The 21,800-nt window shown below is 51.8% G+C and overlaps 1 protein-coding gene across 1 annotated transcript; it reads left to right on the top strand.

Annotated features, from left to right (window-relative positions):
* Positions 1-800: 800 nt before the first annotated feature.
* On the top strand, positions 801-21,658 carry LOC140000478 (olfactory receptor 14C36-like). Its single transcript, XM_072030372.1, has 4 exons — positions 801-1,679; positions 10,546-10,603; positions 20,821-21,135; positions 21,261-21,658. The coding sequence occupies exons 1-4, from the start codon at positions 801-803 to the stop codon at positions 21,656-21,658; spliced, it is 1,650 nt and encodes a 549-aa protein (XP_071886473.1).
* Positions 21,659-21,800: the final 142 nt, after the last annotated feature.

Here is a 21,800-nt window from a genome sequence, read left to right as displayed (position 1 = left end):
GTGGGATTCGGGCACCACGCGGCCATGCCCTGCAGTGCAGATGCCTTCCCCTGGAGCAGCCCCTCCCTGGCCTCCTCTCCCCCTGCAACCCATGGGCTGTGGGACACACAGGGCCAGCACAGCAGGCAGAGCCCAGTTAAGGAGAGACTCCCAAGCTCCTTCTGACTCTGTACCAAGGTGCCCCAAGGAGAAGACATCTCCATGCTAAGGTCATGTCTGTGCTGCTGGATGGCTGTCTGTGGGCACCTGGAGTGAGGCCTCTGCACCCCTAGCTAGGAGGGAAGGGCTGAGTTTGTGGTCCGGCACCCAGAGACAAGGTGAGGATTCTGCCAAGCTCCATTTGGACTGCGACTTCTCTGCTCTCAGCTGCCTCCAGTTTCTTCTTAGGGAAACACCTGATCATGATGGTAGTCCTAATCATTACAGGGGTAACTACTAGAAAATAAAACAAAGAAAATCCTACTTTGCTCTGCACTGTGGTTGGAGATGTTTGCAAGACTACTGCAAAGCTCAATGATCTGAGAGGTGGACAGAACCTGTTTCCCCTATGTTCCTTTTTCCCTCACGCTGTACAGTAGGAAGGATTCCTCTAGAGCCCAAAGCAGCCCCTGCTCCCAGTGCCTCCCTCAGCCAACACCAGCTGCAGCTCAAGCAAGAGAGCTGCAGAACAGTTCTCATGCTAAGAGAGAGGCTCAGTTTGGGGGTGCTATATGACTTGCATTAGGTTTTCCTCAGAGAATTCTGTTCTAACTTTGTTTTGCCTTCTCCTCTTCAGCAGACAGCCTTGTCAAAGTCAGAGAATGTCCAACAGCAGCTCTGTGAGCGAGTTCCTCCTCCTGCCATTCGCAGACACACACCAGCTGCAGCTCCTGCACTTCGCGCTCTTCCTGGGCATCTACCTGGCTGCCCTCCTGGGCAACAGTCTCATCCTCACCGCTGTAGCCTGCAACCACCACCTCCACACCCCCATGTACTTTTTCCTCCTCAACCTCACCTTCCTCGACCTGGGCTCCATCTCTACTAGTGTCCCCAAAGCCATGGCTGACTCCCTCTGGGACACCAGGACCATTTCCTATGAAGGATGTGCTACACAGGTCTTACTGTTTGCCTTCTTTCTCACAGCAGAGTATTCCATTCTTACTGTCATGGCTTATGACCGCTACATTGCCATCTGCAAACCCCTGCACTACGGGAGCCTCCTGGGCAGCAGAGCTTGTGCCCAGATGGCAACAGCTGCCTGGGGCAGTGGCTTTCTCAATGCTGTGCTGCACACGGCCAATACATTTTCCCTGCCCCTCTGCCAAGGTAATGCCCTGGACCAGTTCTTCTGTGAAATCCCCCAGATCCTCAAGCTCTCCTGCTCAGATGCCTACCTCAGGGAAGTTTGGACACTTCTGTTTAGTATTTCCTTAGCATTAGTTTGTTTTGTCTTCATTGTGCTGTCCTATGTGCAGATCTTCAAGGCTGTGCTGAGGATGCACTCTGAGCAAGGCCGGCACAAAGCCTTTTCCACGTGCCTCCCTCACCTGGCTGTGGTCTCCCTGTTTCTCAGCACTGTCATGTTTGCCTACCAGAAACCCCTCTCACTCTCCTCCCCAACTCTAAATCTCGTGGTGTCATTTCTGTACTCAGTGGTGCCTACAGCAGTGAACCCCCTCATCTACAGCATGAGGAACCAGGTGCTCAGGTATGCAGTCTGGAAATTCTTGCAATACATGCTTCTTCAAGTCAATAATGTGCTTTAAAGATCCTACTTTATTTCTGAAACGGAGGAAAATCTTTTGTTTTCTTTAATACTCCTTTGTTTTCTCTTATTGCGGTTTTCTTCCATTTGTTCCTTTGCTTTGTATAAGCTTATTCTTAGCCTCCTACCTGTTATATTTTTCTTTACTTTGAGACAATCATCATATGGAGCTATGACTGGGCCTCTTCTATAGATACAGATAAAAAAGAAGACACAAGAACTTCATTGGTCTCAGCTCCTGTTTGTTTCCACCTGCTCTGGAGCTGGGGGAGCAGCCCCAGCATGCAGGAGGGGTCAGGGCCCAGAGCCCAGCTGCCACATGGAGGAGTGTTGTGGTTTAACCCGGTCAGCAGCTAAGCACCACATAGCCATTGGCTTACTCTCCCTCCTCCTTCTCTGGCATGGGGGGGAGCAACAGGAAAGCGAAGCCTCTGGACTGAGATAAAGACAGGTTATTAAGACAGGAAAAAAATTAGTAAGAATAATAGTGTTACTACTGGTAATGTGTACAAAACAAGTGATGCACAATGCAATTGCTTACCACACACTGAACAATGCCCAGCCAAGCCCCAAGCAGCTGGTCCCCCCACCCCGGCTAGCCACCCCTATATATTGTTTAACATGATGTCAGATGGGATGGAATACCCCTTTGCCAGTTTGGGTCAGCTGTCCTGGGTCTGTCCCTTCATAGCTCCTGCTGCACCCTCAGCCTGTCCACTGGCAGGACAGAGTGAGAAGCTAAAAGGTCCTTGGCTTGGTGTAAGCACTGCTCTGCAACAATTAAAACATCAGCATGGTATCAGCACTCTTCTCATCCTAAGCCAAAATCACAGAATCACAGAATCACAGAATTTCTAGGTTGGAAGAGACCTCAAGATCATTGAGTCCAACCTCTGACCTAACGCTAACAGTCCCCACTAAACCATATCCCTAAGCTCTTCATCTAAATGTCTTTTAAAGACTTCCAGGGATGGTGACTCCACCACTTCCCTGGGCAGCCTGTTCCAATGTCTAACAACCCTTTCGGTAAAGAAGTTCTTCCTAACATCCAACCTAAAACTCCCCTGGCGCAACTTAAGCCCATTCCCCCTCATCCTGTCACCAGGCACATGGGAGAAAAGACTAACCCCCACCGCGCTACACCCTCCTTTAAGGTATCTGTAGAGAGCGATAAGGTCGCCCCTGAGTCTCCTCTTCTCCAGGCTGAACAAGCCCAGCTCCTTCAGCCTCTCCTCGTAGGACTTGTTCTCCAGGCCCCTCACCAGCTTCGTCGCCCTTCTCTGGACCTGCTCAAGCACCTCCATGTCCTTCTTGTAGCGAGGGGCACAAAACTAAACACAGTACTCGAGGTGCGGCCTCACCAGAGCCGAGTACAGGGGGACGATCACCTCCCTAGCCCTGCTGGTCACACTGTTTCTGATACAAGCCAGGATGCCATTGGCCTTCTTGGCCACCTGAGCATACTGCTGGCTCATTCAGCCGACTGTCCACCATCACTCCCAGGTCCTTCTCTGCCTGGCAGCTCTCCAACCACTCATCTCCCAGCCTCTAGCTCTGCTTGGGGTTATTGTGCCCCAGGTGCAGGACCCGGCACTTGGCCTTGTTGAACTTCATGCAGTTGACCTCAGCCCATTGGTGCAGCTTATCCAGATCCTCCTGCAGAGCCTTCCTACCCTTGAGCAGATCGACACACGCACCTAGCTTGGTGTCATCTGCAAACTTACTGAGGGTGCACTCAATGCCCTCATCCAGATCATTGATGTAGATATTAAAGAGGACCGGCCCCAGCACCGAGCCCTGGGGGATGCCACTAGTGACTGGCATCCAACTGGACTTGGCTCCATTTACCACGACTCTTTGGGCCCGGCTATCCAGCCAGTTTCTAACCCAACGAAGCGTGTGTCAGTCCAAGTCAAGAGCAGCCAGTTTCTTGGGGAGAATGCTGTGGGAGACGGTGTCAAAAGCCTTGCTGAAGTCAAGGTAGACCACATCCACAGCCTTTCCCTCGTCCACCCAGCGCGTCACTTTGTCATAGAAGGAGATCAGGTTTGTAAAACAGGATCTGCCTTTCATAAACCCATGCTGACTGGGCCTGATCGCCTGCTTGCCCTGCAAGTGCTGCAAGATGACTCTCAAGAGGATCTGCTCCATGAGCTTCCCTGGCACTAAGGTCAAACTGACAGGCCTGTAGTTTCCCGGGTCTGCCCTCCGGCCCTTCTTGTAGATGGCCGTCACATTTGTTAGCCGCCAGTCAACTTGGACCTCCCCTGATAGCCAGGACTGCTGATAAATGATGGGTAGGGGCTTGGCCAGCTCCTCTGCCAGTTCTCTCAGTACCCTTGGGTGGATCCCATCCCGCCCCATCGACTTGTGCACATCCAAGTGCCGTACCAGGTCACCAACCAGTTCTTCGTGGATAGTGAGGGCCAAATCCTGCTCCCCATCCCCTTCCACCAGCTCAGGGTACTGGGTATCCAGAGAACAACCGGTGTTGCCGCTAAAGACTGAAGCAAAGTAGACATTGAGCACCTCCACCTTTTCCTCATCTCTTGTAACTAAGTTTCCCCCCGCATCCACCCTACCAGCTACTAGGAGGAAAATTAACTCTGTCCTAACTGAAACCAGGACAAGGAGAGAGCCCTGGTGGCCCTTGGGCTGTCCCTCACTGCCTGCTGGGCTCTGCCTCTCTGCTGCCTTTGGGTCAGGCCTGCTGCTTCCCTGGAGCCATGACTGCAGCATAATGAGGCCTTTTCACTGCTGTTCTCATTTCACTTCCACAGTCTCTACTCTTTCCTTGCCAATTTTGTTAGCTCACAGAAGGACCTTGTGTACCCAGGTGACAGTCCTTTGCCTGTGGCAGTCCTGTGGTTGTAGGCAGCAGAAGGGAATGTGCCAGTGACAGAGCTGGGCTCCCTGCTAGCATGACAGTAAAAAAAGGGGCTTCAGAAGGCAAACCCAGAAGCCTGGACACCTCTTCCAGTGCCGCTGTCAGGAACAGAGCCTAGGGGTTGTTCCCTGCTCTTTGTTTTCTGGGCAAGTTCATGGAATGAAGGATACAGGCTTAAAGTCCCAGGGTGCTCTGACAGTTACTTGTCCTGGACCATTTATGGTGGCATTTGCCCAATTAGACAACAACCGGTTTTGGACTTATCTACATAGCACTGTGCCCCCTGCAGTAGGGCTGATGGCCGATGTCTGCCTGGAGAGGAATCTGGAGCTGCCAGGAGATGTCAGGGGAACTCAGGGACAGCGTATTCCAAGTGCAGTGACTAGAGCCGCATCTGAGTGACCATCAAAAGAAGGGTCTGGTAAAGTTGAATCTGAGGACTCCATCGACTAAGGGGGACTCTGCGATGCCATGAGAAGAGGTGAACTGCCATCAGGCAAAGGCCCATAAGATGCAGAGTAATTGAGGACACCCTCTTTGCAGACTCATGGGCAAGGTCTGGTGCAGCACTTGCCTGCCCTTTGTGACCTTAGAGACAACCCATAATGCTGCAAGTACTGCCCTGTGCTGCTGAGACACTAGGGCAGATGGAAAGGGGCTCAGCAGCAGAGATCCCCATGGAGTTGGGTCTGATGACCACCCAGAGAAAACAGGCAGGGCAGAATTCCCCAGGGGTCCTCAGGCACCACAGACCCCTGGCTCTGCACAGCACCACCACTCAGGGTCCTCCATTTCCTGAGCCGTGGCTGGCCCCAGCCCGGCAGGGAGCTCAGCATGGCCCTTGCAGCCCCCTGCCCTGGGCCTGCCTCTCCCCTTGGCCTCAGCCCCGGCCTTGTCTCTGCTGGCAGGAGGGCTCTTGGCATGTGCTCCCTGGCCTCCCCTCGCCTCCACAGAGCTGCTGCCCACTCAGGCTGCTGGCACAAACATGTCCTCACAAGCAGCACCACTCCTTGAGCTGCTTCTCCTGGCCTCCCCCACCCCACTGCCTTGACTCCTTGTCTCTGCTGGGCTCCACTTTCCACACCCAAATGTGTCCCTTGGCTGTCAGCTCCCTCTCTTCTTCCCCACAGGATGGTATATATGGGGTGGGACGTATTACTGTTAGGTGTGGAAGTGTTACTGTAATCCGCATTGGTGATAGCACAAAAAGAAAGTTCCTTTATCAGTGACCTATATCCTTCTTCAGGTGAATTTTCAGAATCTATATTCATCACAAGAGAAGAAATACTGATGGTCGCCTGTATTTGCATTGTCATCACTTTGTCCATCGTGGTGTACTCCCTCATCTTCCAGGCACTTCCACCCATCTTGAATAAACTATCCATATTGAATGTCCCCTTTCCAGCTGCCTGTTTGGACCTATGCACTTCCCACGGTTCTCCTGCTTTGCCCTCCCCTTACTTTTTGATCATTCAGACTGCTCTCACTGACTCAGTTTCTGCTTTGAGATGCATTGAGTTCAAGCTTGCCCATCGATTAGCAGTCTGCCTAATTGTTTCTGTAGCAAGCTCCTCATCATTTATCATTGAATTAAAATCATATGGAATAATAGTAATCTTAATACCTATACTTTCCTATTAATCAGTATAAAACACTAAATTTACTTAATTTTAAAACCAGTGGGGTAAGCCTGACTGCAGACATATAAGATGACGAGCTTGCTTTGCTGTTTGGAAAATTGCTCCTTGTTTTCCTGTTGATTGTTTTAAAATAAGGAAAAACACTTCTGTGCCTGTGTGCAGCCAGGTCACTAAGGAAAGCAGGTGGGAGCTGGTGCATGGGGGCTGTAACATCCAGCTGCAGACTTCAGTGCAGAAGTGTGGTGTAAGGGAAAGTGATGCAAACACCAGGTGGCCAATGAGAGAAGTGTCAGGGTTGGGGTGGTGAGGAGCAAGGTTGTCTATGCACTGTTAGACCTCAAGAGTCTGATTTTCCTCCTTTTTTTCCCAGGAGAAGCCCAGGATTAATATCAATTGAAGAAAGATGCTCAAAACTGAAATGCAACAAAATTCATCCTTTAAAATTAGAAGAGATGTTTATTAGGTGCTTTTTGAAATCTTCCTCCTTAACTACACCATGAAAGCTCTCCAATTAGTTCTCCAAGTCTTGAAGACTTGAATAACACTATGGAAGACATATGTTTCCTTAGGAGTTTCTGCATTGTAATGAGTTCCATGGTGGATTTTGGAGCTCAGTTTGTGAATGTCACATATTAAGAGGAGAATGATGCAATTGCTTGAGAAAGTAAAGTCAGAAGGAAAAGTTGAAGTGAGTTGGAGTATTAATGGGCCCCACTGAGGGCCGTTACTAAGAGATTCTCCTCAGGGACTTGTTAGGGCAGATAATTGGAGGCCATGATTACAGATAGGTAAAGCACTGTTCTGAGAAAAGTCTGGGTTTGTTGTGCTGAAGTTTAAGGGCCAGGTCCTGACTCCAGCCACTGGAAGGGAATGTCCTGCTCCCATGTCTGGCTCTGGGCTCCTGCTGGGGGTTTGTGGGGTGTGGTGGGCAGTGTGATGCCATAAGAAGAACAGTGGTATGACTCCTTCCTGCCTCTGCACAGGGTCTCAGGAAAGCAATGTGCCCCCTTGCAATGACTATATTTCATCTCCTTAGAAGCTCTATCCAAGGGGACAAAAATGTCAGGGCTGCTGGGGACTTCTCTTCTTGCCAGCACCCACCACTTTGTCCTCTCCAGACTTTCCTATGCTGCCCCACACTTTGCCCTATTTCCTGGAAACCTGCAGACACCCATCTCTGTTCACCAACTTGCTCTCATCCTGGCATTTCCGTGGTTTCACCAATGTCTCGTCAACCCTCACCAGCTGTTCCTTCAAACACAAAGCCATGGTCTTTGATCAAAGACACTCTTTGGGTGACCTCTAGCACCACAGCACAACTCTTTGAGGGACATTTCTTCCTCTTCATGGCCAGTGCCAACCTTCCAAGGTGCATTTTCTGGCAGGTTTTTCTCTCCTACTCTTTCCTACCACCAAAGAAAGTTCCACCTGGGTGGAAACCAGTCCAAAAGTAGGCTTCCCAACCCATTGGCCTTCTTGTGGCCTGTCAGCCAACCAGACCCAAGTCACCTCACCAGCATCTTCCAAACCATGGGCCTGCTACTGGCCTTGCAGCTTCTTGTGTAGACAAACCCAAGTCTTGTGCCTCCTGCTGTCCAGTTATGGACTCAAGTACAAGGGACAGGACAACACATATCTGGGCCTTATTTCTGTCTGGGTCCTCCTGGGTGTGTAGGCAGAGGGGATCCCACAGTCAGCATGCCAACCATGTGCCTTCTGCTGGCCTACCAGGACCACTGGTAGTTATCAGCTGAAAAGTACAGATCCCAGGTAGAAGTGTGACCTGTCAGCTACTTCAGACAAAAGTGATCTCACAGTCCCTTTCTGTGACACTTTCCTGTTGCTGCCATATCAACTGCAGAGACAGAACTGACCTCACAGTCCCTTTCATAGGCCAATCCTCCTGCTGCTTCGGGAGATCCTGAGGTACAGCTGAGCTCATCAGAGCATTCTCACACATCTTCTCTTTGTGGCCTAGAAGCTGATCAAATCCATGGCCCCTCACATTCATTTTGAATGCCATGTGACTGCACAGCAATCTCACGGTTCCTGCCCTGCCACAAGGGAACACGAACCTAAACTGAAGGGTTAGGATAAGGGTTAAAGGTGAGAAGGTTAATGCACAGGAAGACAGGCTTTGGATAATAATTGTTCATGTATGACATTGGGGACTATGATGAACCCTTCTGGGTGAGAGATTAAGCAGATGTTTAGTGGGAAGGTTTGGTGTTCTGCTTTGGGTGTCAGGTCTGTGGTTAGGGTATGGGCAAGCTGTTTGTTTGAGGGTTTTGTTTAGGTCTGCAAGAAGACTAGGGTTGAATAGAGCATTTTAATGCTAGTGTAAAGGGCAGGGATGACGGTGAGCAAGAGAAGAAAGGTAATGGAATGGGATGATGGACTAATTTTGGCTTCAAGGGATATTGTGGTCAAAAATTAGAGCAGTGGATTCCTGTCAGGGTGTGGAGTGGCATTTAGATTTAGGTATTAATGTATCAGGTTAAAATAGGGTAAGGGCCTCACATGACTGCTTTAAGTCAGCTTTATGGTAGGATCAACATTTCCTGAATATTCTTACCTCTCCAGAATCGTTACCTTCTGCTATCCAAGCTCCTCTTTCCTCCCCCAAATCTCACATCTCTCCTGGCCAGGCTCCTCTTGCCTTCCTTGTAAAGAAGTTTTTCCCAATATCCAACCTGAACCTCCTCTGGCACAACATTAGCCTATTCCCCCTTTTCCTATAAAAGGGCATGTGGGAGAATAGACCAATGCCCACCTCTCTACAGGAGGATGAGGAATGGGATCCCTCAGGTGGATCCCATCCAGCCCTACTGACTTGTGTACATCTAAGTGCTGTAGCAGGTCTCCAACCATGTCCTCATGGATTATGAGGGCCATATTGTGCTCCCCATCTCTTCCACCAGATCAGGTGGATGGGTACCCAGAGAACAACTGGTCTTGTTGCTAAAGACTGAGGCAAAGAAGGTATTAAGCACCTCAGCCTTTTCTTCATCTCTTGTCACTAAGTTTCCTCCCGTATCCAGTAAAGGATGAATATTGTCCTTAGTCCTCCTTTCTGTGTTTCTGTAATTATAAAAACTTTTTCTGTTATCTTTAACAGCAGTAGCGAGACTGAGCTCCTGATGAGCTTTGGCCTTTCTAATTTTGTCCCTACAAAGCCTCATAACATCCTTATAGTCCTCCCGAGTGGCCTGCCCTCTTTTCCAAAGGTCCTAAACTCTCTTTTTCTTCCTAAGCTGTAGCCACAACTTTCTGTTCAGCCAGGCCAGTCTTCTTCCATGCTGGCTCATCTTTGGGTACATGGGGATGGACAGTCTGCTCCTGAGCCTTGAAGATTTCCTTCTGGAGGAGTGCTCAGCCTTTCTGGACTCCTCTGCCCTTCAGAACTGCCTCCCAAGAGACTCTGCCAACCAGTGTCCTGAACAGCTCGAAGTCTGCTTGTAGAATGCCTCATCTGTCTCCTCATCCTGGTTTGGCAGTCAATAAGATATCCCCACCAGGATGCCTGCCTTGTTGGCCTTCCCGCTGACCCTAACCCATAGGTACTCAACATTATCATTCCCAGATTCGAGTTCTGAAACATCAAAACACTCCCTAATATAGAGGGCCACACCACCACCCCTTCTGTTCTGTCTGTCTCTTCTGAAGAGCCCATAACCATTCATTGCAGCACTCCAGTCATGGGAGTGGTCCCACCAGGTTCCAGTGATGGCAACCAGGTCACAGCATGCCTTTTATTTCTTTTACTTCTTTGCTATTGAGCAATGGCTACAGTTATATTATATTGTACATGCAATAATAAAATCTCTGTTTATGGCCCAGAGGAATTAGGCACTTCAAATGTCACTCAGATGTCACTCTGCCATCTCCAATATCACCTGGTGTCTGCCTCTGAACAGCTCCCTTTTGGCCTCTGTCTCTATTCAAAGTGCTGAAAGCTGAGACAAGCAGCTTACATGCTGCCTGGTTTGTGCCCACCTGAACCAAGGAAGAGGAATCCCAACTCCAATGGGATTCTGTGAGGCACGGGGAGGCAGCTAAGACCCCTTCTAGGGGAATGACACAAAAGATGACACAAAGCCTTTTCCACATACCTCCCTCACCTGGCTGTGGTCTCCCTGTTTCTCAGCACTGCCTTCTTTGCCTACCTGAAGCCCCCCTCTATGTCCTCCTCCTCCCTTAATCTTTTGCTGGCAGTTCTGTACTCGGTGGTGCCTCCAGCAGTGAACCCCCTCATCTACAGCTTGAGGAACAAGGAACTCAAGGATGCAGTTTCAAAACTGATGACTGGAGGTTTTCCGGAAGGAATAAACTGTCTGTGTTCTTAATGTTAACTGTATACATACCCAGAAATCTTTCTATTTGTTTCTATTTTTTTCTTTTTTACTTTGCTTTACTTCTCATAGTGTTTCCCACAAAGAAATATCATTGTTCATACCTTCCTACACTGTATGTACCTGTCTCACGTGACTCCAAGGCTTTGTATAAATGGTGGGTCAGGATTTCTGTGTATTTTAATAAAAGAAAGGACCATGCATTGACTCACAGCCTGATACCCTTCCTTGTAGACCTGTGGTGGAGCTTCAGGGGCACGTGGCAGATTGCAGAGGTGGAGGGGAGAAGGGTCCTGCCACAGCAGCATTGCCAGGCTGAACCTGTGATTGTTCCCTGTTCTTGGACAGCACCCACAGAGACAGTGAATTCTCCTGCCTCTGTGCCCAGTGGGTGAGAGGGATAATGGCAGACAGGCTTCTTTCAGGAGGAAAGAGGGAGCTGACAGGAGAGCCCAAGCACTCGGCAGGGACAGTGTGTGCCAGGGAGTCAATAGCACGTGGATCCCATAGAGCACGGGCACGTCCCAGGTGGAGGCACCCTGAGGTGCTAAATCTGGGTGGGAAAAGCAGAGCTCTCCAACTCCAGGGAACACTGCAGCATAGGGAAAGCTCTCTGTTGAATTGGTTGTTATACATCTGGTGAAATTTCATAGTCTGAATACAGTGAATCACCCCAAAACATATCCTGACATTGGAAGTGAGTTGGACTCGATGATCCTTGTGGGTCCCTTCCAGCTCGGGCTATTCCATGCGTCTCTGACTCTGAAGAAGTCCAGCTATCTGTGTCGGCTATCCATGGCCAAGGAACCACTTGTGTGGGAGGCAGTCAGTGGCAGTGCTCCCCACCAGCTGGCTCTGCCTCCCTGCCTGGCCAGCACAGCCCTGCAGAGTGCCCTTACGGCCCTGTGCACCACAGCCCCCTTGCTCTACAGAGCAGCACCACCAGCTGGGGGGCTATGGGCAGCATGGGCAGGGGCTGCAGGAATGGCTGCTCAGACCATCCCAGACGTGCTGGGCTGGGGCAAGGCTGTGTGGGACATGGGGTGTCCTGGGAGAAGAGCAGGGTGCTGTGTGTTTGCAGTGGTGCTGCCTGAGGAGCCCCAGGGCCAGCAGTGTGGTGCTGTGCTGTGCTGGGGACTGGGGCTGGCCTGGGGGGCTGCAGGATGCCTGTGGGAGGGGAATCTCCTGCAGATGGCAGCAGCAGAGATACTGCTACTGCCCTCCACTTCTCCATTTGATGCTTTGGGGTCTGCCCTGCATGGGCTGCTCTTCTGGGCTGGGCTGCTTTGGAGATAGGAGATGGAGGTGTGGAGAGCTTGGGAGGGTCTGGGCTGAGCTGGCATCCTGGGTGAGACAGGGAGGACCAGCAGAGCAGGGGATGGACCACTGTTCTCTGGACACTCTGGGAAATGCTGCCTCAGGGCAATGGTCCCAGAACAGCTGTGGTGGTTTTACCGTGCTGGGCAGCTAAACCCCACAACCGCTCTCTCACTCCCCCTCCTTTAGATGAGGAGGGGGAGAAGTAAAGCAAAGAACAACTCACGGGTTGAGATAAGGATAATTTAATTAAAGGGAAATAATTATAATAATTAAATAAAGACTACCATGAACTAAACAATTTAACTAAGGGGAAATAAAAAGGGAAAGGGGAAAAGGGAAAATAAAAAGAAGGGAGGAAAACAAACAAACAAAATAAATGAAAGCTATATGGAAGTGCAGAGGAAAGAAATTACTCTCTACTTCCCACAAATGAACGATGATTGACCACGTCCTTGAAGCAAGGCCTCAACGCACACAGCCGGTGTTGAGAGGAGGACCGACGTCTTCTCAACGAGAGCCCACCCTTCCCCTCTTCTTCCTGTTTCCACCTTTTATTGCTGAGTGTGACATCACATGGTATGGAATATCCCTTTGATTGGTTTAGGTCAGCTGCCCTAGTGAAGTTTCTCTCCTCACTTTTTGCCCATCCCCTAGGAGGGTTAGAGAAAGGCCCAATGCTGTGCCACTGCTGCTCAGCAGCAGACACAACACTGGTGTGATACCACTGCTGTTCCAGCTACAAGTACAAAGTACGGCACTGTATGGGTTGCTGCCGGGAAAGTTAACATTCCAGCCAGACCCAATACAACAGCTCCTTGCAACCACCGTTCTCAGACTGGGCTCTTGCCACAGCTCACACAAGTGGTTGATATTTCCTCCTCTGAGGGATATCGAATTAATGTATCAGGAGTCCATGTCTTTATTCTCCATATGACAGTGCACAAGATGTGGGCATGGAGAGATGACTACCAGTGAGCAGAAGTTCCATAAGATATTCCCTAGGAATATACTGTGGGACATACAGTGACTCAAGGTCACCTTCCTTTTAATGGCAATGTGCCCTGGGAATGCACTTGAATGAAACAAATCTAGACATGAAGACTTTCTCACCTACCACAGAGAGTTTTGAACACTTCCCTAACATGTGCACTCAGTACTTGATAATTTTTTTGCATATTGAGGTGGTCATTTCCTTCAGGATGCCCTGAAGGAGCTGAAGAACTCCCAGGGAAATGTGAGTCCAGACATGTGGCAGGTGTTCTGAAGCATGAGCTGCTCGGCCCACAGGGTACCTGAGGGATTGTGCAGGTCATCCCCTACACCGGCTATTCCTGGATGGGCTGGGAAGAGCCCTGCTGAGCACAACACCTCCTTGTAGCCCTGTGGATCCTGGCTGTGAGGTAACTTCTGTCCCAGCAGCTGGCTGGGCAACAGCAGGGAGGCAGAGCCTCTGAGGTCATAAAGGCCTTCAGAAAGCTGCCCCCAACAGGGTGACTCCTTTGGGGAGAGCAGGGGAAAGCTGAGAGAATAAAGGTGGGAGATTTGGGGGAGAGAAGAGGGACTTGGCTAACAGAAAGGAAAGATCTGGAAGAGGTGAGAGAGGTTCAGGCAAGGCTGTGCTGCTGCAACACTTACTAGGAAAACATCCATGTCAAGCCCTGGCAATATTTTGAAGCAATAACTGTAAGCCCTATTTACCCCTACATCTAAATGCTATCCCTCTCTCTGCAAGGAATCCACTACTCTTACCCCAACCTCAAACCTCACCTGGCATGGGTTAGCCAAGTCCCACTCTTAGCTCATTTCTCATGCTATTCCTCAGCCTTTCATCCCTGTCATTGAATTCCAGCCTTAACATGATTCCTCAACAGAGCCCTGAAGAAAATCCCGACGTAACATAACATAGTCTCTACACTAGACACAGACTAGAATCCAAAGAAGTAAACAGGCCTCCCTCTAATACTCTGCCCAACCACTAACCCTGGAAGGCAAGATCTAATCCCTAAAGCCTAACCTGAACACCTAATCCCCAAATCCTGCATTCTTTTGGTTTAGCAACTTAACTGAAGCAGTTTGACCTCATGAAGCTGAGAGAAACAACCCTGCAGACACCAAGGTCAGTGAAGAAATAGGGTGTGGAAGTGCTCCAGGTGGTGGAGCAGAAGTTTCCCTGCAGCCCATGGTGCACCATGTTGGAGCAGATCTCCACATGGCAACTGATGGAAGACCCCATGTGGGAGCAGGTGGATGTGGAAGGAGGATGGACTGAAGGAGGATGCAGTCCAGGGAGAGGCCCTGCAGGAGAAGACTCCAGGTCAAAACTGTGGAGAGGAGCCCAGCTCTAGGCAGCCCTTTGTGATGGGGCCTTTCTTCTGAGGACAAACATGTATTGACCCTTTGATAGATGCTGCACTGGCAAGAACAGGACTCAGGATGGCATCGCCCTTCAGGAAGGAACTACCTTTGGGATTCCCTTGAAGTGTGGAACTCCTGGCTGTGTCACAGCTTGAGCCACTGAACTGTGCAGGCAGACCAAAGTCCCACTGTGACAGAAGCAACCTCGTGCTTCCCCTGAAGCCACTCCCCTCCCAGTCTTCCTGAACTACCATTGACATCACAGACTCAAGCAAACAGAGATAAAAGGGAGTGCGAGAATGCCAGTGCTGTACAAACTCAACGACAGTGATGCATGATATTGCAAGTAACTGGAACATGAGCTGAGCACCAGCTCATCACAAGCACCAGATTCATGCTTAGTTGATTTGAAAGGACTGAGAACAGGGCATTAGAAAAAGCATAAAAGAAGGAGCTACATCTTAGTATGCACTCAGCCTCACCAGAAGTAGCCCTGCAGGATGACAACCCGTCTGGCCGCTCATGGCTTGGACAAGTGTACAGTTTGCTGGTTGAAGAACTTTCTAAATGGCCATGCTCAAAGAATGAGGGAGTGAAGGGAGTTCAGTCCAGCTGGTGTCAGTTGTCCAGATATCCAGTTTAGTCATCAGTGACATTCCCCAGGGCTTGGGATTGGGTCTAGTTTTATTTAATATTTGGATCTACAATCCGAATGAGAGGATCAAGTACACTCTCAGTATATTTGCAGATGACAAGAAGTTAGGTGGGACAGTTGATCTGCTTGAGGGTAGGAAAGCTTTGCAGAGGGATGTGGAAAGGCTAGATTGATGGACTGAGTCCAATCACATGACATTCAACAATGCTTCTGCACTTGGATCATAACAACCCCATGCAGTAGCATAGGCTTGGGGAAGAGTGGCTGGAAAGCTGTCCAGAAGAAAAGCACCTGGGGATGTTGGTCAACAGCCAGCTGAACATGAGCAGCCACCGCCCATCATGGACAGGGACACTGACATCCTTCCAATAGATCATCTGTGCTTATGAGGTCACTGTCAGCTGAAGATCTGATAGGCCACGAGCAGGCCCATGGCAGGTGAATGTTCCTGCGATGCCAGTGGTGCCTGGGTAGCTGACAGGCCGAGAGCAAACACGGCGTGTGCTAGATACTGGGAGGACCCTGGTGCCTGAGAAGCCAGTAGGCCAGGAATAAGCATATGGCTTGTGTGGGTCTTTGGGAGCTTATGATGTCATGTCAGCGATGGCACCCCATGCTTGATTATTCCTGAAATCCAACAGAAACCCCAGGCACCTGTCTACTGGTGCATCACACTACTTCATTGGGAACAGAAACCAAACAGGTGTCTATGTGGTGCTCAGGTCAGTGGTGCCTGTGGAGCTGACAGACCAGCAGCAGGCCCACAGTTCTCGTAAGAGCTTGTGACGTCACCGGTGCCTGAGAAGATGACAGGCAGGAAGGAGACCCATGCCTGGGGAATGTACTTGTGATGCCACTCTTGGCTGAGTAACCGACAGGGCAGGAGCAGGTGCAGGCCAGGAGAAGGCCCATGGCAGGTGAATATGCTATGGCATCACCTGGAGCTGTGTTGGGCAGAATCATGAAATAGCCCGAGTTGGAAAGAATCAAGGATCAGTGAGTCCAACTCCAGACACCAGACAACAAAATAGAATATATATGTATCTAAAAAACTATACAAACGGTAAATATATATTAAAAATATTAAAATATATAATGTATATATTTATGAAAAATAAACTTTTATGTATGTATAATACATGTAAAATTAATGTAATGAAAAATAAAATAAAATAAAATAAAATAAAATAAAATAAAATAAAATAAAATAAAATATATAATTAATATAATATACTGCATAATATAACATAATACTGTATAATATACTGGAATACTTTATGTAATATAAATATATATCAGATAAAAATATAATATAATCTATAATATAATATCAGTAAATATATATTATATAATATGAACTATATAATAATACATTCAATATATAAGAATAATATTTAATCTAATGAAATATATAAAAATATAATATAATAATGTATAAGTAATATATATATATTGTATATATTCATAAAAATGTGTGTTCTATTAAAAATATAAAATGTATATATATATATATATATATATATATATATATATATATATAATAAACTATATGTCTGAGAGCATTGTCCAACACTTCTTGGACTCTGCCAGGCTTGGAGCTGTGGGGAGGCTGGGAGGCACCGCAGGGCCATGCCTGGGCACGGGGCCAGGAGGAAACCACCGTCTTCCTGCCCGGGCGCCATGTCACGTGGGCTGCGGTTTGTGCACCTGCAGTGGCAGGCAGGCTCCAGCTCCCGACCCGCCGCGGGGAATAACGGCCCCTGGGTGACACGCTGAGAGCCAGGGAGACGCCTGAGGCTCTGGGCTGCAGCTCTGCTGCCAGGGCAGGCCCTGGACCAGCTCTGGCTGCTGCCGGGACCCCACAGGAGGCTCCCTGGGGAGGGACGGGACAGCCAGCACCCCCATCATGGGGCTCTGGCCCTGCCCAAGGGCCTTTCCCAGCTGCTGCTGCCAGCACAGCAGGGGCTGTAGCAGGGGCAGGGGCTGGTCCCTTCCCAGCCTGACACAGCCCTGCTGCAGGACCAGTCCTCTGGATCCCATGGCGCAGGGACGGCCGGACAATCGCACCTTGGGCTCTTGGATGCTACAGCTTAGGAGATGCTCCGTGCTCCCACAGCAGGCTGCAAGGGGTGTCAGAGCCATCTGCCCCCACACCCAGCCCTACCCCACGATGATGTCCCACCGCAGTGACGTGAGACCCGCAGCGCAGCCGTCCCTCATATATGGTCATGAAGAGTGCTGGAGAAGTTCATTGGAGAGCTGGGCTGTGTCGGAGGGGAGATAATTGCCGATAACGTCTAAAAAGGTGCCTGCTGCTTCGATTGGCTCCTCCTGCAGCTGGGACTGCATCTGCACAGATATATTGCCCTCCCATCATCGTCATTGCCCCGTGGGTCCCCAGGAGCTCCAGCAGCAGGGCCGTGCTGTCAGGACAGGAGCCTCAGGATGGGGACAGAGGGACTCCTGTCCCCTTGGGTGCTGTGGCTGTTCCTCTGGGTGCAGCCTTGCAGAGGTAAGTGCCAGCTTCTCTGTTCCACAGCCTTGGGACAGTGTGCAGCAGTGGAGTCATTGTGATGCTTCTGGGAGTGGGGTTGCTTTGCAGACACCACTGAAATGAGAGGCAGAAGACTCTCGGTCTCTCAGCCCTCTGCTTTAACCTGTGCCTGTCTTTGTGGGAGAGGGTAATCCTTTTCCACAGCTCCCATGATTATGGCAGCCCATGCCTGGCATCATTTCTAGACTCCTTGCCCTTGGGGACCCTTTTGGTAGCCCTTGTTCCCCATCACTGTGCCTCTGGATCTGGAGGAGTCCCAGACAGAGAGAGTGACCCTCAGTGAGCTCCAGGGCACAGCCAATGTCTGGGATGCCCCAGGGGTGTTGTGTGCTGTTCCCTGCCCTTGGGATCTGGGGAAACACTTACTCCAGGAAGACAGGTTGTGTCCCATTAACAGAAGGGGACTGGGGCATCTGCACCCAGAAGTGGTACAGAAGTGTCCTTCCTGGGGCCCTGTCCAAGCAGAGGGACTGATCTGACAGCAGGGACGAGGAAGGGTTTTTGGGATCCTTGTGATCATTCAGTGCCCTGTGGGCACCCTAGAGTTCCTGGGTTGGACAGTGGTTTTAGGAGGTGCCTGTGGCAGACAATAGGCAATGGAAGCTGCTCAGGGGCATGGGGCTGTTTGGGGGACACTGGGCTGGGGAGGAGTGGGAGCCCCATGCAGGACTGGGGGCTGTGTAGGGATGGGTATGGGCGGGGACAGGGGTCCACTGGGGTGGGAGGAGGTGGTGAGGGCCGTGGGGCAGCAAATGGCCCAGGAGGGCTAGAGCTGGGTACCCCCAGCCCAGCATAGCCCATGGGAAAAACAGGGACCCCCCATTGCCCCTGGGAGAGCATATGGGGACAGAGATCCCACCCTGGGGACTGTGATTATGCCTGGGGAGGGGGTCTGTGAGTATGGGGCTCAAAGCTCTCCTGACCCTTCCTTTGTTGGTGTTTGAAGGGGCTGCGGAGGTGAGGCTAGCAGATGGTGACGGGCGCTGTGCTGGGAGAGTGGAGATGAAACTCCATGACGAGTGGGGGACCGTGTGCCATTTCTACTGGGACATGTCCGATGCTGCAGTGGTTTGTAGGCAGCTGGGCTGTGGGGTTGCTCTTGAAGCTCTTCACAAAGCACACTTTGGGCCAGGATCTGGGCCCATTTGGATGGTTGCTGTTGCGTGTAATGGCAAGGAGTCTGCCCTGTCTGACTGCAATCATGCAGGACGTGGTGAATCCTACTGTTCTCACAATCTGGATGCTGGAGTGATATGTTCAGGTATGGGTTAAACCTATTACCCACTTTTTGAGACTTGGATAGGGGAAAAGGATAACAGCTCATGGGTCAGGGCTCTGAGCTCAGTCTGTCACACGTCCTTGGGAAAAGTACAGCCCAGGTGCCAACAACAAGCATGACCTTGAAGCTGGAGCAGCCAAGCCTGGGGAGGTGCCTGGCGCTGGGAGAGGAAAGCTCCCACCCTTCCCCATTGTGTTGCCTGGTTCCCATCTTTGTCATCCCATTCACCCAGGCCCTGTCTGGCAGGCTGGTCCCTATGCCAGGGGAATCTAGAGCAGCTCCCCCAGCCACCAGCAGCCTCAGGGAAGGGCGTGCAATGGCCCAGGACTTTTGGGTTGTACCCCTAGCAGACAAGAGAACCTTGGCCAAAGCAGAGGGGCTGCTCAGAGGGCAGGAGCACTGAGGTTGTGCAGAGGAACATGGTGGCAAGGAGCACCCTGTTCATGTCCTGGGGTCACCCCATGAGTGCCAGCCCCTAGGGACACGGCCCTCCAGGCCGTGCTGACCCACTGCCCAGCCTCTCCTGCCTGCCCTGTGCCACAGAGGGGGCTGTGCCAGCACCTCCTGGCTCTCCTCGGTGCCTGTCCTCACACCGGGAGCTCGTGTCAGCCCAGGTCTGCTCTTTGCCTGATCTGGGAACTCACAGGTCTCCTTGGTTGCTCCAGGATTTGTCCGGCTGGTCGGAGGGGACAGCCCTTGCTCAGGAAGTCTGGAGGTCTACGACAGGGACCAGTGGAAAGCTGTCTGTCACTCTCACTTTGGTGCCAAAGCTGCCGAGGTGGTGTGCAGGGAGCTGCAGTGTGGCACAGCCCTGTCTGTCCATGGGGCAGCTCAGCTGGGAGAAGGGGCCAGTCCTTTCTGGGACAGAGAGCTGCAGTGTGTGGGGAATGAAACCACCATCCTCTTCTGCCCCTGGAGAGCCCCTGGGCATGAGGCCTGCACCCACAGCAATGATCCTTATGTCATCTGCACACGTAAGGACTCGAGATGTAATAATGCTGATGGGGGTTGTGGTGGGGGCAGGAGAGCAGGGTGGGCACTGGGCTGTTCTGGGTGGGGGACAGGTGGGGTGAGGTGGTGGTCTGCAGCCCTAAAATGAGAGTGCTGCAGGAGGAGAAAGGCATGCTGTCCCTTTGGCCTCTCCTGCAGCTCCTGTGGGAGCAAGAGCACAAATGTGGCCTCTCTCACCCTCCTTTGTCCCCAGAGTACACAGGGTTCAGGCTGGTGAATGGCAGCACAGCGTGTGAAGGCAGGGTGGAGGTGGAGGTGCTGGGGACATGGGGAACCCTCTGTGCCTCCCGCTGGGACCTCTCGGATGCCCACGTTCTGTGTCGGCACCTCGGCTGTGGCTTTGCTGAGTCCATTCCTGGAGGAGGGCATTTTGGGAGAGGAACCGGCCCCGTCTGGAGAGACTCGTTCCACTGTGACGGGACTGAAGCCCACCTGGGGCAGTGCCCGGTGACTGCCCTGGGGGCCTCGCCGTGCTCCCAGGAGAACGCTGCTGCTGTCATTTGCTCAGGTGAGTGCTGGGCATTGCTGCAAAGTCCATTTGGCCCTGGAGTGTGACAAGGCCATCCACAGCTTTGGACCCCATGGCAGCACCAGGCTGAATTTCTCCTCTCACCAGGCCCGGCTCACCACATGTCTGTACGGTTGGTGGGCGGAGGGAGCCGGTGCGATGGGCTCGTGGAGGTCTTCCAGCACGGGACGTGGGGCAGAGTCCTGGATGAGCAGTGGGACATGCAGGAGGCCAGCGTGGTGTGTCGGCAGCTGCAGTGCGGAGAGGCAGATACAGCTTACACCCCCATGAGGGCCGAGCGAGGGCTGGGCCCCGTGGGGCTGCGTGGGGTGCAGTGTGCAGGGCACGAGGCTGACCTGAGCCTCTGCAACACCTCCCTGCCTCAGAGCCACCCGGCAACAGGGATCATGGAGGATGTGGGGGTCGTGTGCCGGGGTGAGTGGTGCTGCACGTCCCCCAAGTGTGGGTCTGGGAGTGCAGCCAGCCCCTGACGGACGGGGTTCTCCCCGCTGCAGGGAGCCGGCGGGTCCGGCTGGCAAACGGGGCTGGGCGCTGTGCCGGGAGAGTGGAGATCTACTACCAGGGGCGCTGGGGCACCGTCTGCGACAACGCCTGGGACCTGGCTGACGCCGCCGTCGTTTGCCGCCAGCTGGGCTGCGGAGGGGCCCTGGAGGCAGCCGGCTCTGCTCGGTTTGGGGAGGGCTCCGGGCAGATCTGGCTGGATGGCGTCAACTGCTCTGGGGCTGAAGCTGCTCTCTGGGACTGCCCTGCCGAGGCCGGGGGGCAGCACGACTGCGGGCACAAGGAGGATGCGGGAGTCGTCTGTTCAGGTCTGTGCTGGGAGTGGGGCTGGCAGCTGGGGACAGTGAGACCAGGGTGATGGCAGAGCCAGGTAGGGCCAAGGCCCTCAGTGGCTGCCATCCAAGGACGTCCCTGGGGCCTTTTCTCCTTCCAGAGTTCATGGCCCTGAGGCTGGAGAACAGCGACAGCTGCTCCGGGCGCCTGCAGGTTTTCTACAACGGGACGTGGGGCAGCGTTTGCTCCAACTCCATGACCACCGAGACGGTGTCACTGGTGTGCAAGGAGCTGGGCTGCGGGAATGAAGGGGAACTGGAAACAGATTCTAACTCTGCCAAGCTGTCTGGCATCACGTGGCTGGATCGAGTGGAGTGTGGGAAGAGCAACAGCTCCTTCTGGCAGTGTCCCTCTCATCCCTGGCATCTGCAGTCATGTGATGACCTCCGAGAAGAGACCCACATCACCTGCAATGGTAAATCTGGTTTCTCAAGGCACCAGGTCCACTTCCCCACTGGGTATGGTGAAATGCAGAGAAGGAACCCAGAGGGGCTTTGACTTCCTGCATTAGACCCTGTTGCTGCTGGTGGTACAAAGGTGACTTAAGCTCCCAGAGCCACCCACATCCACCAGCAGTAGTCAACGGCCAGGATGCCATCAGCTCCTGGGAATTTGGTGCATTTGAGAGGTGCCTGGTGCA

This window comes from Anas platyrhynchos, chromosome 32, assembly GCF_047663525.1.
Source record: "Anas platyrhynchos isolate ZD024472 breed Pekin duck chromosome 32, IASCAAS_PekinDuck_T2T, whole genome shotgun sequence".
In the NCBI taxonomy this organism is placed as follows: Eukaryota; Metazoa; Chordata; class Aves; order Anseriformes; family Anatidae; genus Anas; species Anas platyrhynchos.
Note: the sequence above shows the minus strand (reverse complement) of the source record. Positions and strands in the feature narration are given on the sequence as shown.

Coding starts and splice junctions, on each gene's coding strand:
- LOC140000478 (XM_072030372.1), top strand. CDS start 801: ATGTCCAACAGCAGCTCTGTGAGCGAGTTCCTCCTCCTGCCATTCGCA. Junction 10,604..20,820: donor TTTTCCGGAAGGAATAAACT/GTCTGTGTTCTT, acceptor TCCCCGCTGCAG/GGAGCCGGCGGGTCCGGCTG. Junction 21,136..21,260: donor TGCGGGAGTCGTCTGTTCAG/GTCTGTGCTGGG, acceptor TTCTCCTTCCAG/AGTTCATGGCCCTGAGGCTG.